Source organism: Sciurus carolinensis, chromosome 2 (genome assembly GCF_902686445.1).
Source record: "Sciurus carolinensis chromosome 2, mSciCar1.2, whole genome shotgun sequence".
Lineage (NCBI taxonomy): Eukaryota > Metazoa > Chordata > Mammalia > Rodentia > Sciuridae > Sciurus > Sciurus carolinensis.
In genome coordinates, this window is record NC_062214.1 from 117,339,997 (window position 1) to 117,356,111 (window position 16,115).

General features: G+C 41.0%; 1 protein-coding gene and 1 non-coding gene across 3 annotated transcripts in view; one reads left to right on the top strand and one right to left on the bottom strand.

The window, feature by feature from the left end:
- Positions 1 to 122: 122 nt before the first annotated feature.
- Trnaa-ugc (transfer RNA alanine (anticodon UGC)) lies at positions 123 to 195 on the bottom strand. The gene has a single exon. It is a non-coding gene; the product is annotated as a tRNA-Ala (tRNA).
- A 3,469-nt stretch (positions 196 to 3,664) lies between these two features.
- Scg5 (secretogranin V) overlaps positions 3,665 to 16,115 on the top strand; it is a 51,068-nt gene continuing 38,617 nt past the window's right edge. For both annotated transcript variants that reach the window (XM_047541875.1, XM_047541877.1), the window contains exons 1-2: positions 3,665 to 3,794; positions 5,268 to 5,500. In XM_047541875.1, coding sequence (XP_047397831.1) covers positions 5,275 to 5,500 — 226 coding nt within the window. In that variant the 5' untranslated portion in view covers positions 3,665 to 3,794; positions 5,268 to 5,274. The remainder of the gene's footprint in view (positions 3,795 to 5,267; positions 5,501 to 16,115) is intronic.

Genomic DNA, 16,115 nt, shown 5'->3' on the forward strand with positions numbered 1-16,115 from the left:
CGGTAGTTATACACATGTTTATCTGATAGCAAAACAAGTTTGTAATACAGATTGCATATACATTTCAGATGTTTATGGTACAGGTTGAAGATCCTTTTTTTTTTTTTTTTTCTTTTTTTTAAAGGTGGTACTGGGGATTGAACCCAGGGCCTTGTGCTTGCAAGGCAAGCACTCTACCAACTGAGCTACATCCCCAGCCCCGAAGATCTCTTATTTAAATTGGGACCAGAGTGTTTCAGACTTGAAGAATTTTCAGATTTTGAATATTTTCATTTGAATATTTCAGACTTCATTGGTGGAACATTCCTAATCCAAAATTTGAAACACTTTTTAGGATGTTGGGGATTGAACAGGGTCTTGTGTGTGTTGAGAATGCATTCTACCACTGAGACTTTTTTTCTATAATCTGAACCTTTGAACCTCATGTCAGTGTTCAAAAACTAATGATTGCAGAGCATTTCAGATTTTGGATTGGATTAGGGATGCTCAACATATATTTCTAATAGTAAGTAGGGGTAAAAAGTTCATACACTGAGATTTATGTTGTCTGTCTTAAAGCAATTTTCACTTCTAAAGTTTTTAAAGTGATGTCATTTTGTAACTATGGGGAAGAGGGATGAAATGTTGAATTGGAACACTAATGCAGTAAAAAGGCATAGGATGTTAACTATATAAATCACCTGAATTACTGGCTTTTCTGAAGGATGAATCAATAATGAAAGATGTTCATTTTTAAAAATAATTACCTACATTCACTCCTATTTTTGTTAGCTAAAAGTTGTAATACACTGTATAAGAATATAGAACTGAATAGCTTGGAAACAATAATTGGAGATTTTAAAAAGTTAGAGTTTTAGAGTTGATTTAATGTCTTTTTTCTTACACAAAACATAATGTTAACCTCATAGCATATTTGATCAGGTGTATAGTTTTTCTTTACAAAGAAGTATTTGGACATGAACAGTAAATTATTTTTACCTTACAAGTATAAGTAAAACTATATCAACTTGGTTATTATGAGCAACAAACAATACAACTTAATACATAGAACTTAAAATTAGTGAGCTGCTTGACAACATTCTGTGATCACTTGGAATTTAATATAGGATTTCAATAATTTTCATTCAAAGCAAAAGCAGTAAGTTGCAGCAATTTTGTTGGTTTTTGGTGGTACTGGGGATTGAACCTAGAGCCTTGTCCTACCACTGAGCCACATCCCCATCCCTTTTTATTTTATTTTGAGACAGGGTCACTAAATTGCCTGTGCTGGTCTGGAACTTGGAATCTTCCTTTTCAGCTTCCCAAGTGCAGGAGTTGTCCTGGGCCACAGCTACCACGCCTGGTATAACTTCATTTTTCTAAGCACAAAATGAAAATAACAGTGAAAAGTGGAAAAACTCAGTATGCAGCAATCATAAATATTTAAAACCAAGCCAGGCATGGTGGTGCATGCCTGTAATCCCAGTGACTCCAGCAGCTGAGGCAGGAGGATTGCAAGTTCAGTCAGTCTCAGCTACTTAGCAAGGCCCTAAGCAACTTAGTGAGACCCTGTGTCAAAATTTTAAAAAAGAGCTGGGGATGTGACTCAGTGGTAAAGCACCCCTTTTTTAAATCCCTGGTACCAAAAACACACACACACACATTGAAAAATAGCATGGTCTTTGAGCCTAGAGACAGTAGGTAGAATTTTTCTTTTTGATTTGGCATGCACTAAAACAAAAGGCTAGAAACAGAAAAGAAAGCATTAGGAAGAAGGCTAGGCCTTAAGACCAAAGGCTATGTGTCTCATAATTGAAATTTTATAATGGTTTGCTGCATAAAGCTAAGGTAAAGAGATCTAGAGTCTAATCTCATGTTAGCTTAGTTATTCTCAAATCCCTAGATACTTTTTTTTTTTGGTACTGTGCATGGAACTCGGGATCTCATGGCATCCTTACAAATTTCCTTAAAGATTAGAAATACCACAAGCCCCTGGGTTTGATTCTCAGTACTGCAAAAAATAAATTCTGAATCTACTTGGGTTAATTTCTGCAATGTCCTGAGAGTATAGTTTCTCTTGGTGTGGGAGTTCAGAAATAGAACTCAGAATACAAACTCGCAGAAATGCCTGCTGCCCTGGTGAGCTCAGGATTATGGCTGGCTGGTGGGTCTTGCAGGTAATCCTGTTCTGCGTGTTACTTGGTATTCTGATGGGGCTGGTACTAAAAGTCAAATCTTGGGCACTTTTTTTTTCTTGGTTTTGAGGTCATATGAGAGGTTGCCCTACACACGATACACGTTTGCCTATATCTTACACAATATTGTACCAGGTTGGAGAAAAAGGGAAACCTACACTGGGGAGAAATCTATTTCCTTCATTTTTCTGAGACATTGATAAGTGGTCCTCAGAAGGCCTCAAGTTTCCCAAACCAAATCACTGTAAGAAGAGGTAGAATATCTGATAAACCTGGGTAGCCTCCTGTTGCTCCTTAGGAATCCCCAACCCCTTCCTTCCTGTTCCTTTACCTCCAAGTTCCCCTCCCTGCAGCCAGTTCCCTTTCCTGGATTTCTTCACTCAAATTGGGCTCAGAGGTGCTCTTTGCCATATACTCTTTCTACCCATTCTGCCAGTTCTGCTTCCTTTTCAACTTCAACTTTGGAGTTACCTTCTCAGATCCTGCTTCCCATGTTAATTGCTTTAAAGTTAACCCTGGGCACAGAGACTCAAAAACAATTTTCTGGCCTGTAGATTGAGACAAAACTGTGAAACAATGCATAATGTATTCATATTTCCCGCTACCCTTCCACCAGGGATTGAACCAGGGGTGCTTATCACTGAGCCACATCTCCAGCCCTTTTCCTTTTTTATTTTGATACAGTCATTAAGTTGCTGAGACTGGCCTTGAACTTGCAATCCTACCTCAGCCTCCTGAGTGGCTGGGATTACACACATGTGGCCCAACACACCCAACTGTCACCTTGTCTCCAAACTGGCCCCTGCTCTTATATGCTTTGTTTTCCTTTCTCCTCTTGGTTTTGATGTTGGCTTTTAAAACAACAAACTCCCAGAACAGGACTGTTGAGTAAGCCTGTTTCTCCCATTAAGTAAAAATAAAAATCGTGTTTAAAAGTTATTCTGACAAAAGACAATAAATAGTATTTTCATAAGGAAGAATGTTCAGCTTTATGGATAAATGTATACTTTTTGTTTAATAAATGTAGCATAAAGGGGATAAAAAACATAGCTAATACTTCTTAGAGTTTTTCGAGTGCACCATTTTAACAGAAGATTCCAGCATCTTATGTTAAATATCCCCATGGTTTTTCAGCTTAATAAAAGGACTCCTGAAAGCAGAGTATACCTTATCATTGCCACCCTTAATCCTTAGGATCATCTTGTCACTCCTACCATTGCCTCTTCGCTCTTTAAGCTAGGACTTAATTAAAAACGAAATCAAGCTACCCTTCGCAGTGACAAAATCAAAAGTGTGCTATACAGTGGCCGTCAGGCACATTGTTTAGATAACTGCTTGAGACAAAGAAAGGGGGTGAATGACGTCCACTGTGGTCTGTGGAGGAAGAGGAGCTTTCGGAGCAGGCAAAACGCGTGACCCTGCACGCGTCTCCAGGCCAGAGAGGCTCAAGCCTCTGGCCTGCGTTTCGGAGCCACAAGGAGGCCACTGCCACCTGCAGGAGGAGGGGTCGGGGCGGAGCTAAGATGCGGAGGGCGGTGACGCAGGAGCTATCCAGCTCGCTTGCTCCCTGCCGGACCCGCATCAAGGCCCAGGCCGCTATAGGTTCGTCAGCTGCCCTCGGTGAGTTCTGTACTGACTGGATTCGGCCCCCTGCCGCCCACCGAAATATGCAGTTCCTTCGGGGGCTGGGAGTGGGGAAGGGTTTCCTGCTGAAAGTTGGGGTCAGACAAAGGATGCGGGGTAGTGGTAGGGATTCGGAGTTGGCTATGAATAGGGGTAAAGGAGTTCCCCGAGGAAGGAGATTGTGTTCATCAAGTCAGAACCGTGTTGGGGTGGGAAGGAAACATGCTTTTGGAGTCGATAAGGGAAAGAAAGATGGAGAGGCCTCTGGCCTTCTCATCACAATTGCAGACTTTGCTGTTGCAGCAAAAAGCTGTTCTCAGGTCTTCGAGGAGCAAGGTTTCATATCTAGTGGTGACTAGAAAAAGCCTTTTCTTTGCAGAAAAGAAAAAAAAAAAAGAAAGAAAGAAAGGATGGTATGATTGCTTCAGTTTCAGGAAAGAACATTTTTGGCTTTGCCTCCTCACACTGTACTGATCCCCCCACCCCTAGTAGAATGTTCAAAAGGAGAGCGTGCTTGACAGCAGCCTCCTGAACAGGTTAAGCAGCTGCAGGGAAGCTGCATGCTGTTGTTCTGCAGGCACATTTACAGACCTCAACATGTAGAGCAGGCTGACTCCTCAGACGTCCTCCTTCGCTTGGTCTTTTCTCATCACTACCACCTCCCCAAGTCCTCACCTGCACAACTAAACAGTAACATTACCACAGCATCATCGCAATAAGGCACTTTGTGCCTGGCAGTGTTCCAAATGCTTTTACATGTTTGTGCACAATTATCTTCACAACAGTCCCATAAGGAACATTCTTGTTATCACCATTTTGCAGAAGAGAAAGCTGAGGTACTTGCCCAAGGTCACCCAGGTACTATGTGATTGCACAAGCATACTTCACGTTCCCACAAGACTGCAAGATAGGGCCTGAACTGTGTGCACTTTGATTCCCCTCAGATCTCAAATGTATTGATCATCTGCCAGGTTAAAATATGCTGCACCACTCCTAAATTTTCTATGCTTCTTTACTGTTTGTATCTTCCCAACTCTGTCACGTTAGACTTTGCTGAAATTGTAAAAACTCAAGAGGTCACCCTTTCTCAAAATCAAAGGAAATTTTTGTTGGTTTTAATAAGTAAGGGAGTGTGTACTGGAGTTAGGGGTAAAGTAGAACCTTTAGGGAGTTGCAAGGAGCATAAATGATATGGGTGAGAACTGCCATCTGGCCTTGCTTTCTCAAGAATGCAAGATCAGAGGGAATTGCACATCTCAGACTGTTTCCTTTCTTTATTCCCTCCCCCTAGTGATGTCCTGCCTAGGATGGACACTTAAGACAAAAGCAAAGCTCTGAGGATTTCTCACTGCAGTCTGATTTGGGGTGGTCCTTGAACCATAGCCTGTAGTGGTTTATGACTGCTTTACCACAATTGTGTTATAGCAACTGCCAGTCATGGCAATCGATGTAAATTTGTTCTTTCTGCAGGTTAAAAATGGTCTCCAGGATGGTGTCTACCATTCTATCTGGCCTGCTGTTTTGCTTGGCATTTGGGTGGATTCCAGCATTTGCTTATAGCCCACGGACCCCTGACAGGGTCTCAGAAACAGATATCCAGAGGCTGCTCCATGGCGTTATGGAGCAACTGGGCATTGCCAGACCACGGGTGGAGTACCCAGCTCACCAGGCCATGAATCTTGTGGGCCCACAGAGCATCGAAGGTATTTACTGTTTTCTGATGGTATGACCATTTGTATTTTAAATAAGTAGCATTGTTTGGGAACTCTATTTTCTGTTTTCCCTTTCTTCTTACTCTACACAGTATACACATACACCCATGTGACAATATAAATCCTATGGCAGTAGGGACCTTTTGTATATGATTCACAGCCATAGCCCTAGCTCCTAGCACCAAGTCTGCTACATAGTAGCAATTAATATTTAATGGATGAACAAAGGAGCACTTCAGTGTTATCGCTAAAGAAAGCTTAGGTCCCAGACTTCCTGTTTTCCCTTACTGATGAACTTAGGGAAATTGTGTCCCCTGCCTTTTAGAGTCAATGCCAGAAAGTATTTGTAAAAGATCCTTGAACAGCACCTATAGGATCTGTTTTGGTGCTTAAGATGACTCCAGTGTACCCAAGAGGAGCCAAGAACTACTGACATTAAGAATTTAACTATGTCAAAGTTTTTAAAAAATATTTTAAAACATAACAATTTTATTGAATAATTAAGTATAATTAAATTGTTTTGGAGCAGCAAGGCCATTTCCCTCCTGAACTTTTCTAAGTTTCTGGCAATGTGGTTGTAAAACTTATACTAGAAAGCTGTGTGTTTCATTTGTTTGTGGTTTAATGATATTTTATAAAGAGATTCTTACCCACAGGAGTGGATCCTAAAGAAAAACTCTTTTTGAGTTTTCTCAAAACATATACCCAGCAAACATTATACCCAATGGATTGATTATACTTAATCTTGCCTGAGTCTGTGATGTCCTAACAGTACTGTCTACCCCAGGATTCTGTCAATACTGTGAATGCCTTTAATTTTAAGACACGTAAAATGAACTCTGTGAGGTTGTTGTGCATTTCAGTTGACATTTGATTTCAGGAGTGAATTAACACAAATAATTTGAATCATGCATGCAAATCTAGCATGGGGCTTGAATCAGGACAGGGCTTCCTGCCATCCCCTTTGGGGAAAAACGAAATCCTTGTCAGCACCAGTCACCTGTTGCTTCAAACACACCTGTTCATTCAGACCAGTCCTCTGAGGCAGTAAATAGCTGCCCCTCTAACACAGGAAGTGCCTGGTTAGTCACCAGCTGTTGTCATGGAGAAGGCCCTCCAAGTTTCCATTAACACCTGAGGCCTGATCAGCTGTGCTGGAGAAGAAACAGCCACCGCTGGGCATCAGAAGCCTGTGTTCATCCAGAGTCCGATTTCTTCCCTCATTATCCACCTATTTAGCACTCAATATTTGCCAGGCACTCTGTGGGAGTCTAGAGCAGCTCTGCCTGAGAAGAGTTGGGCAGGGAAGGGGGAGGACATATAAAATGTTATCATAATGTATCCTGGCAAAAAGTTTTAGTAGATATAAAAATGCACTGCCATGCAAAGCAATTAGTAGGAGTACTGCTGGGGGTGAGTGGGGGTAACCCTAAAGAGACACTTCACTGAAGAAGCAACATTTGACCTGGCATTTGGAGTTCTCATAGGACATTCTCAGGGAACCACAGCGAGAAGGCATGGAGATATAAAAGTGTGATTGGATGATTCATAATTAAGACTCTTTTCATTATTACCCTTATTACCTTGGGATAATTGCTGTCACAGCAATTTCAAGTCTCCTCACTGGTGTCTAAGGGGTGAACATGGACTTGTGTTTCAGTTGTCTATTGCTGTGTAACACATTCCCACAAGGTTGGCAGCTTAATCCACACCCATTTATTATCTCTTGGTTTCTCTGGTCAGGAGTTCGGTCTAGGTTAGCATCATTCTCTGTTTGGAGTCTCACCAGGTTTAAATGAGGTATTGACAGAGATCCAATCTCAGCTAGAGCTGGTCTTCTTGTCTAAGCTCATTAAGGTTGTTGTCATTATTCAGTTCCTTTCTTTTGTAGGATTGAGGTCCCCTTTTCCTTGCTCTCTGTGGGTAATGATGCCTCCCAGATCTTAGTCCCTCTCAATCCATAAGCCACACTCCCTTCCACAATATGGCAGCTTACCTCTTCAAAGCCAGCATACTCCTTTCAGTCTGATAATGGCAATGTAATGTAATCATAGGAGTGACTAGCCTTTTTTTTTTTTTTTTTTTTTTTCTTTTTTGGTCCTGGGGATTGAACCAGGGGCACTTAACCAATGAGTCACATCTGCAGTCCCATTTTATTTTTAATTTTGAAACAGGGTCTCACTAAGTTGCTGAAGCTGTCCTTGAACTTGTCATCTTCCTGCCTCAGCCTTCTGAATCGCTGGGATTACAGGCGTGTTCCATGGCATCTGGCTTATCATTTTTGACATATGACAAGGGAGTGCTATTCCATTATATCAACATCCCTCCATACTCAAAGGTAGAGAATTATGCAGGGATCAGTGGAATCTCAAGGATCATCTTAGAATTCTGTCCATTACATCTTGGATGAAAGGTAGCAGAAAGAAAATTGTACAAAAACAATGGGTAGAAAAGAAATAAAATAAGAAGCTTGGGTTTTTCCCAGTCCTGGACCATGGCATTTCATTTGTTGGGTGGTTTTATTTGTAGGTTTGATTGTCTAATTCATGTGAGTGACTTTGCTTTCACTCACCTGTTTATTTGTATTGCCTCTACTCAGAGATTCACTTATGATAATTCCTTCTAACACCTATGTGGAATATCTTCCATACCCCTTCCAATATTTATTTTAGGAAGAACCACATTGGAAAAGTTTTTTTTTTTCCTAATTTTTCTAGGAAGAATATACATAATACATGCATTCCTGTGTAAATTTCGACACACCTTTAATATGGTGGTTACAAGTATTACCAAAATCACCTGGACTTAAATGCAACTCTATCGTTTATAAGTGGTTTGACTTTGAGAAAATTATTTAGCTTTTTAAAGTTTCTGCTTAGCTTAAATTTACTTAACTTGTAAGTAGCTAATATTCTAGTCCAGAGAAGCAATAAGTAAAGTTCAAGTATGCATGGCTGCAGGATCCCTTTGAACATATGTCCCTTCTAGATACTGTGCCATTTTCAAGCTCCTTTTCATAGCAATCTTTCTATACGTGCCCATTGCACTCCCTCACCTCTCATTCTTTGCGGATCCATCATAGTTTCCCATTTATCAATTGACAAATAATGGAGTGTCAGGCACTATTTGAAATACTAAGGAAATAAACACAAATCTCAAAGCAGCAGGACAGGGAAATATAGTCTTTAAACAACCAAATAAAATGTCGACTATGGGAAGCGGTTTTAAGTATTATAAAATATAAGGCAGAGGAAGGAGATGGAGGAAACTAAATAGGGGTCAGGGACTCCTTCCAGGGAAAGTCAGCAGAAACCTGAAAGAGTTGAGAGTAGACTGTGGGATATGTAGAGGAAAGGCTATGTAGGTATAGTGAACAGCCAGAGTGAAAGTCCCATGTTGGGAACAAGGAGGTTGATGTAGCTAAACCCCAAAGACTCAAGGAGAGGAGGAAGAGAGGAGATTGGGGTGATGGTAGGAAGGGGAAGTGGGAGGTCGGAGATGTGGAGACAGATTACATCAGGCCTTATAGTCGTATGAGGACTTTGACTTTTCCTCCGAGTGTATATCAGAAGCCATTGCCAGCTTTGGTCAGAACTCTATGACCTGCCTACCTTTAAAAAGCATCACCCTGAGAGTCATGTTGAAGATATGCTGGTAAGGAGGAATGACTAGAACTGGGGAGATCAGTTAGGAGGCCATTGTAATGACCCAGGGGAGGGAGATAATAGTATGATAGCAGTCATAGTTTACATCTGGATTTCCCCAAAGGCTCATGTGTCAAAGGCTTGGTCCCCAGTTGGTGGTGCTATTGGGAGGTGGTGGAACCTTTAGGAAATGGAGCCTAGTTAGAGGAAGTAGGTCAGTGGGGGGATGTCTTTTGTTTTAAATTTTTTATTTTTTCTAATTAGTTATACATGACAGTAGAATGCACTTATGCATTTTGATAAATTATACATAATTGGAATATAATCTCTGATTTTTCTGATTGTACATCTTGTAGGATCACATCAGTCATGCAGTCATACATGTATATAATGTCTGTGTCACTCTACTATCCTTCATACCCCCTTAAGCTTTCCCCTCCCTTCACTACCCCTCTTCCTAATCTAAAGTAACTCTATTCTTCCCTAGCCACCCCCCACCTTATTGTGAATTAGCATCCAAATATCAGAGAAAACATTTGGCCTTTGGTTTTTTAGGTTTGCCTTATGTCTTTGAAGGGAATATTTTGTTCCCAACCTCAAGTGTGTGCTCTCTCTGTTTCTGGCTATCATGAGGTAATAGCTTTACTCTGTCATATCTTTTTGCCACAATGTCCTGCTTCACCACAGGCCCAGAAACAATGGACCCAGCTGTCAATGGACTAAAACCTCTGAAACCATGAGCCAAAATAAATTTCTACTCCTTAAAGGGATACCTTTTTCTCAGGCATTTTGTTACAGCAAATAAAAGCTAACATAATAGCTATAGATGTGAAGAGATGTGGTCAGATTATGGATATATTTTGAAATTAGTGCCAAGAGGATTTGCTGGTAAGTTGGAGGGAGAGGCTGAAAGAGAAAAGTCAAGGGTGACACCAAGACATTTGACCTGAGGACCTAGAAGAGTACCAAGTTTTCTAGGGAAGATCAGTTTTGCCCATGTTAATTTTGAGATGCCTTTTAGACTGTTTATGTCAAGGTCAACAACCTCCATTCTAAATTCACCCACACTCCATCTCCATCCTCCTCAACCTCTTAGCAGTATTCAGCATACCTTCTTAAAACCCTTTTCTTTCTTAGTTTTGGTGCCAAGATGTCAACATATGCCAAGATGGCACACTTTGGCTTTGAGCTTTCCTCTTTTCCCTTACAGTAAGCCCTGTTTACCCATGGGTTCTGCACCTGTGGATTAGAACACAGATTGGAAGTATTCAGCTAAGAAATTGCATCTGTACTAAATATATAGAGACCTTTTCCTTGTCATTATTCCATAAACAATGCAATATAACAACATTTATGAATGATTTACAATGTATTAGGTATTGTAAGTGATCAAGAGATGATTGAAAATATGCAGGAGGATGTGTGTAGATTATACGCCATTTTATGTAAGGGACTTGACATCTGCAGATTTTATTCCAGTTGCGGGATCCTAGAACAAATCCAGGGGACAACAGTAATCATGTCTGTTTCTTTTGCAGATTTCTCCCACTTTTCTAATGCAGCCTTTAAATACTCAGTTCTCCAGAGCCAGGGCTGGATCCACTGGCTTACTCTCAATTCTCTAGATCTCATTCATTCGCTTGACTATAAATCTGTTTCTTTTCGGATGACCCCAATCTTTGTATTTTCAGTCCAAGTTTCTTTCTTTCTTTTTTTTTTTTTATTTTTAGAGCATGTTTATTTGGGGCCCACAGTTTCACAGGTTCAGACCATGGTGGACCACATAGCTCTGGACCCAAGGTGAGGCAGAACATTATGGTGGAAGGACATGGCAGAGTAAAGCAACTCAGGACATGGCAGCCATGAAGCAGAAAGAGAACCAAGCTTCTTTCTTACAGGATTAAATGAATTGCTAAATTACTGTGTCTTAATCTTGATTTCCCTATCCACTATCTTCCCCAATTTGTTTATATCAATATTTTCTAACAAGTAGTGCCACTACATAGCCATATATGTAAGCTAAAAACCTAGAGGAATACTTGATTTCTCCTTCACAAGTCATGCCCAAATTATAAGCAATTTACTTCTTTTTTTTGTCTCTAGAAAACATCTGTAATTTGCCTGTGCTCTTTTCTCTAGCTCTACTCTGGATATCCTGTCCCAAGATATCATTGTCTGGCATGGATTTCAGAAATTGCCTTCTCACTAGTTTTCCTGCTTCTACTCTTGATTTTTCTCCTCTGGTTCTCCAAGAAAATGAAGAGTGAAACTTTAAAAGTTTAAGTCAGGTCAATGCCATCCCCATTATTACAGTCCTGTCAGTGACTTCCCACTGTGCCCTGATAACCCTTCATGCCATGGCTTGCAAGCATCCACATCTCCTGTACGCTCGTCCTTACTCTACTCCTCTCACCCTCCCTTGCTCAGTCTCCCAGTGGCACAGGCTCTTCCTCCCACTCTGTGCAGTGTGTACTCCTGTGCATGTCTCTGCATCACCTCCTGAGAGAGGCCTGCCTGGTTGCTCTGTCTGCATAGGCCCTGCTCTCTGCCACAGTGGCCTTTTGTTTTATTAAGGCTCTATAGTCTTTTAAAAAAAAATCATTTATAATTAATGTTTGCTTACTTGCTTATTGACTCTCTCCCCACTGGAGTGTAAGCTCCATGAGGCAGCGACTCTTTTATTTACTGCTTTATGCTCAGACACAGATTAGTCACTCTGTAAATATTTGAGTAGATAATATCAAGGAAAAAAAAGTTGATCTGACCATAATACATATGTAAATACTATTTGACATCTAGGTCTGTCAAAACATTTTCCAATTTCTATTATGGTTTTAAAAAATCTCCCTAGAAGTTCTTGTCATGAACTCAGCAACAGTGTGTGTCTTCCTAGAATTGACTGCCTGTGACCACCATGGTGCAAGGTTTGTACAGATGCCTGTGGAGAAGTAGGACTTTTTGCAGTTCTGGAAATAACCAGCAGAGGGCCAACTAGGCCAGAAGTATATTCTCGAGAACTCCCAAAACCTGGTAGTTAACCTCCAGGTAGTTAATGGTGCTAAGTAATCAGTGGGGTGGAAACATCAGCCAAAAATAGGGGGAGGGGATTGAGGGTTATTTTTTTTTTTAATATCTCCATGGACCCTTAGCAACAGCTAGGTAAGGAGCATCTTTCAAATGTATAAATTCTTGTCCCAAAACAAAAATACAAAGCGAAAACCTTTAAACAGTGACCCACTTGATGTTATATGAAGAAAAAAGCATGTATTCTGATGGCAAGGACAAGTGAGTGTGAGTCCGTGGCCCTAGTGTTTACTAGCTGAGTGTGGCCTTGCTGCTTCTCTGAGACTTACGTTTTCCCATATATAAAATGAGGCCCCCAGCCCTCTCTCTCGCCTGCAGGCAGTGGGAGCTGCTAGTAACTAATTACAGGCTTGCCTCCTCTTTGTGGCTTAGCAACAGCACATTTTAAATCTTTAATGGCTTGTCCCAATCTTATTTTTGATGGCTCATCTGTTAGCAATACAGTTTAGATGTGCTCCAGTGCACCTGCTACTTCAGCAGTGCCTGTCTTCCCTAAGGTCAAGGTTGCTTGGTGGTCCCTACAACATAGCTAAATAGCTACTGTTGTTATTCTATCCCAAAAAAATAGGTGAAACTGTCAACTGTCCAAGGGACTGAGTAATTTGCCAGGGGTAGGTCCTCTTGGGGGTCAAAACTGACTCTGACAGCTGACACTGATGTTGGACTTGAATGAATAAAAGCAGAAAAAAAGTGCTTTAGTTTTCAAATTATTAACAGGTAAAATTATGATCTTCGTTTTCTCTGTATTCTAGGATATCAGATAATTAGTGTTTTTTTGTTTGTTTGTTTGTTTTTGTTTTTTTTTTTTTTTGTACTGGGGATTGAACCCAGGGGTACTTAACTACTTAGCTGCATCCCCAGCCATTTTAAAATATTTTATTTAGAGACTGTCTCCCTGAGTTGCTTAGTGCCTAAGTTGTTGAGGCTGGCTTTGAATTCACAATTCTCCTGTCTCAGCCTCCCCAGTCTCTGGGATTATAGGCATGGGCCACCAGGCCCTGCAGATACCAAGCATTTTGATAACACCAGATAAAGAACCACTAAGATACAAATTCATAAATAATAGTGTCTGATGTTTCCAAATAATTTCAAATCTATATTACCAAACATAAAGATACTTAAATTCTTTTTTTATAACACTGACTTGAGGATATCAATTTTTTTAAAATTTCAAAATAAGAAATAACTGAGATTATTTTCTTACTAAGTATCAGATGGAGAAAGTCCTTGGCAACATAGCCTACTTGAAGAGGTCAATGGGGTCCTGAGGATCCTCCACTTCGCCACCCTTTGGCCTTGGTAAAGAAACTGCAGTACCTCTACTCTGCCACAGGGTGGCAGTAGTTGCATCCCATTCAAAGGTTGGTGGGCAAGGAGAACTGACAAAACCACATAGGAACCTCACTTCCTTTCTGCCTAGTCTCTCTCAGGAACCTCACTTCTTTTCAGCCTAGTGTCTCTCTCTCTTTCTCTCTCTCTCTCCAGTTGGAGGAAGGACTTGAGCTGACTCTAGACCCAGATATCTTGACTAAAATCTGTTTCTAGGCTATTCCCATCCTGGGGAAACCAATGAGAACATCAGATTTGCAGGCTATCTTTGAGTATACAGGGACCTCCAGTTTTAACCATGTTCTTTGGGTTTACCTTGAGCCCATGCCTAACTTAAATCCTTAAAAATCTTCCTGGATGATTTTCATTTTTTTGTGTGTTGAGCAATTGCATGGCTAATAATAAGAAATTCCAAAATTGTTGTTGTAGTTGTTTTAAAATGGTAGGAGCAGGATAGGGAAGATGGAAATGATGAGTTATTTGTATGTATATTTAAAGTGCTCCAAGGTTTCCAGATGCTTCGATGTGTATAACACAGGAGGGAAGGGAGAGATGTTTAGAGTCATCCCCATGGTTGGTGGCAGATGCTGTAGGAATGGATGAAGTTGCCCTAGGTGAGTGTCAAGAAAAGCAGAGAACTTAAAAGAGAAGGCCCAGAGAACTCAAAACCTAAAAGCCAAGTAGGCAAAGAGGAATCTACAAAGGAAGTTGAAAGAGATTGGCCAAAAAGAAAAACAACTAGAAAGATGAAGTTTACAGAAGACCAGAAAAGAGTGTTCCAAGAAGGGACAAAATCAGTAGCAAGGTCATGTGGAGTAAGGCCACTGGGTTTCTATGTGTATCAATATAGAAGCTACTGGGAGCTTTGTACAGAACCAGTTCTGTAGAGTCATAGGCCAAAACCACAGTGCAGTGGATTGAAGCAATAATGGGAAAAAGAAAGGAGATTCAATATAAAGATGTGTTTCCAGAATGTCAGGTCATGGTGGAAGAATCGGGAGACAGGTGATGTAGAGCTGAGGAAGGTTTTTATTAAGGTCATTGTTTGAGGATATGAAAGATTTGAACTTGTTTAGTGCTAATTGCCAAGAACCAGTGGACAGGCAGAGTTGAAGATGTGGGATGAGGAGCAGGCAGTTAAGGAGGTAGGAGGGGATAAGAGTGGAGCAAAGTGGAGTCCTGGGTCTTAGGTCTTTCATCCACTGAGAAAAAAGGGAAGAGGCAGTGGTATGGTGGGACCTAGAAAAGTCTGGAGGTACTGGCCTCAGGTATTTGCAGATTATCCATGCTATCTCCAGCTACCTGCTCAATTAAGAATACAAAAATGAAATGCAGTAAGTCTCCTAAATCTCTTTTTCTCAAAAACTGAAAATTTGCAGGGTAGGCTGGCTGAAGACCCAGGGAAGAGTTGATCATCTTGAGTTTCAAGAGTCTGGAGGCAGAATTCCTTGCTCTTCAGCAAACCTCAGTCTGCTCTTAAGGGCTCTAACTGATTGGGTGCGGCCATCAGCATTATGGTGGATAATCAAAATCTAGACTTAAATATTAATCATATATGAAAATACTTTCACTGAAACATCTCAGAGAGACTGGGATCCCACAATCCCTTCCAGGAGCACAACCCCAAACATCTCAGCTTGACTGAGAACTGGGCACTATAACTTGGACAGGCTGACATAAAATTAAGTAACGCAGGTAACTTCAAACTGTTATTTTTTTTAAAACGAATGATTATAATCCACATAAAGACAGTGCTGCCCTTCTGGCGACACTTTGTAGATTTTGGATCTCCAGTTGTCTTTGTACCCAGTGTCATACTTACCCTTCACTTCCCCAGTCACTTCCTTGAGACAAGCAAGTAAATATTCCTTGCCACACTTAACCAATGCGGAAAAAGATGCTCAGAGAAGTGACTTACCTGGGACATAGCTTGTCTTGGTCTGATGGGGTGTCATAATAACAGTGCCATAGCCTGGGTGACTTAAACAGCAAACATTGCTCGAAGTCCTGGAAGCTGGAGAGTTCAAGATCAAGGTGCTGGGTAGATTTGGTGTCTGGTGAAATCTGCTTCCTGGTTTGTAGATGGCTGTCTTCTCACAGTGTTCTCAGATGGCAAAAGTGGTGGAGAGCTCTCTGGGCCTTTGTCAGGAATTAGGCTTCAACATATAAATTTTGGAGAAAACACGAACATTCAGTGCAGAGCACGGCTTGTATTTAACTTTGGGTCCAGAGCCTCAGCCACACCCTGGCATTCTTGTCCTCTGTCCAGAACATCATGCTGCTTCATTGTCTAGTTGAGTATAGGTACAGAGGCAGACAGGTCTGAATTTAGACCAGACTGTGAAGTGGGTTTATCTTTAAGGATGCTCTTCACTCCTGAGCTCACTGTGCATAGTTCTTTGTGTTTGTTGCTTAGAGACTCTGAATCAGCATCTATGAGGAATTGCTTGCTTCCTCCCTAGATGGTAAGACCTGCAAGAACAGACACCATGTCAACCTGCTTGTGTCTGCAGTGCCTAGACAGGGCCAGGCAGAAAATAGATGCTCAC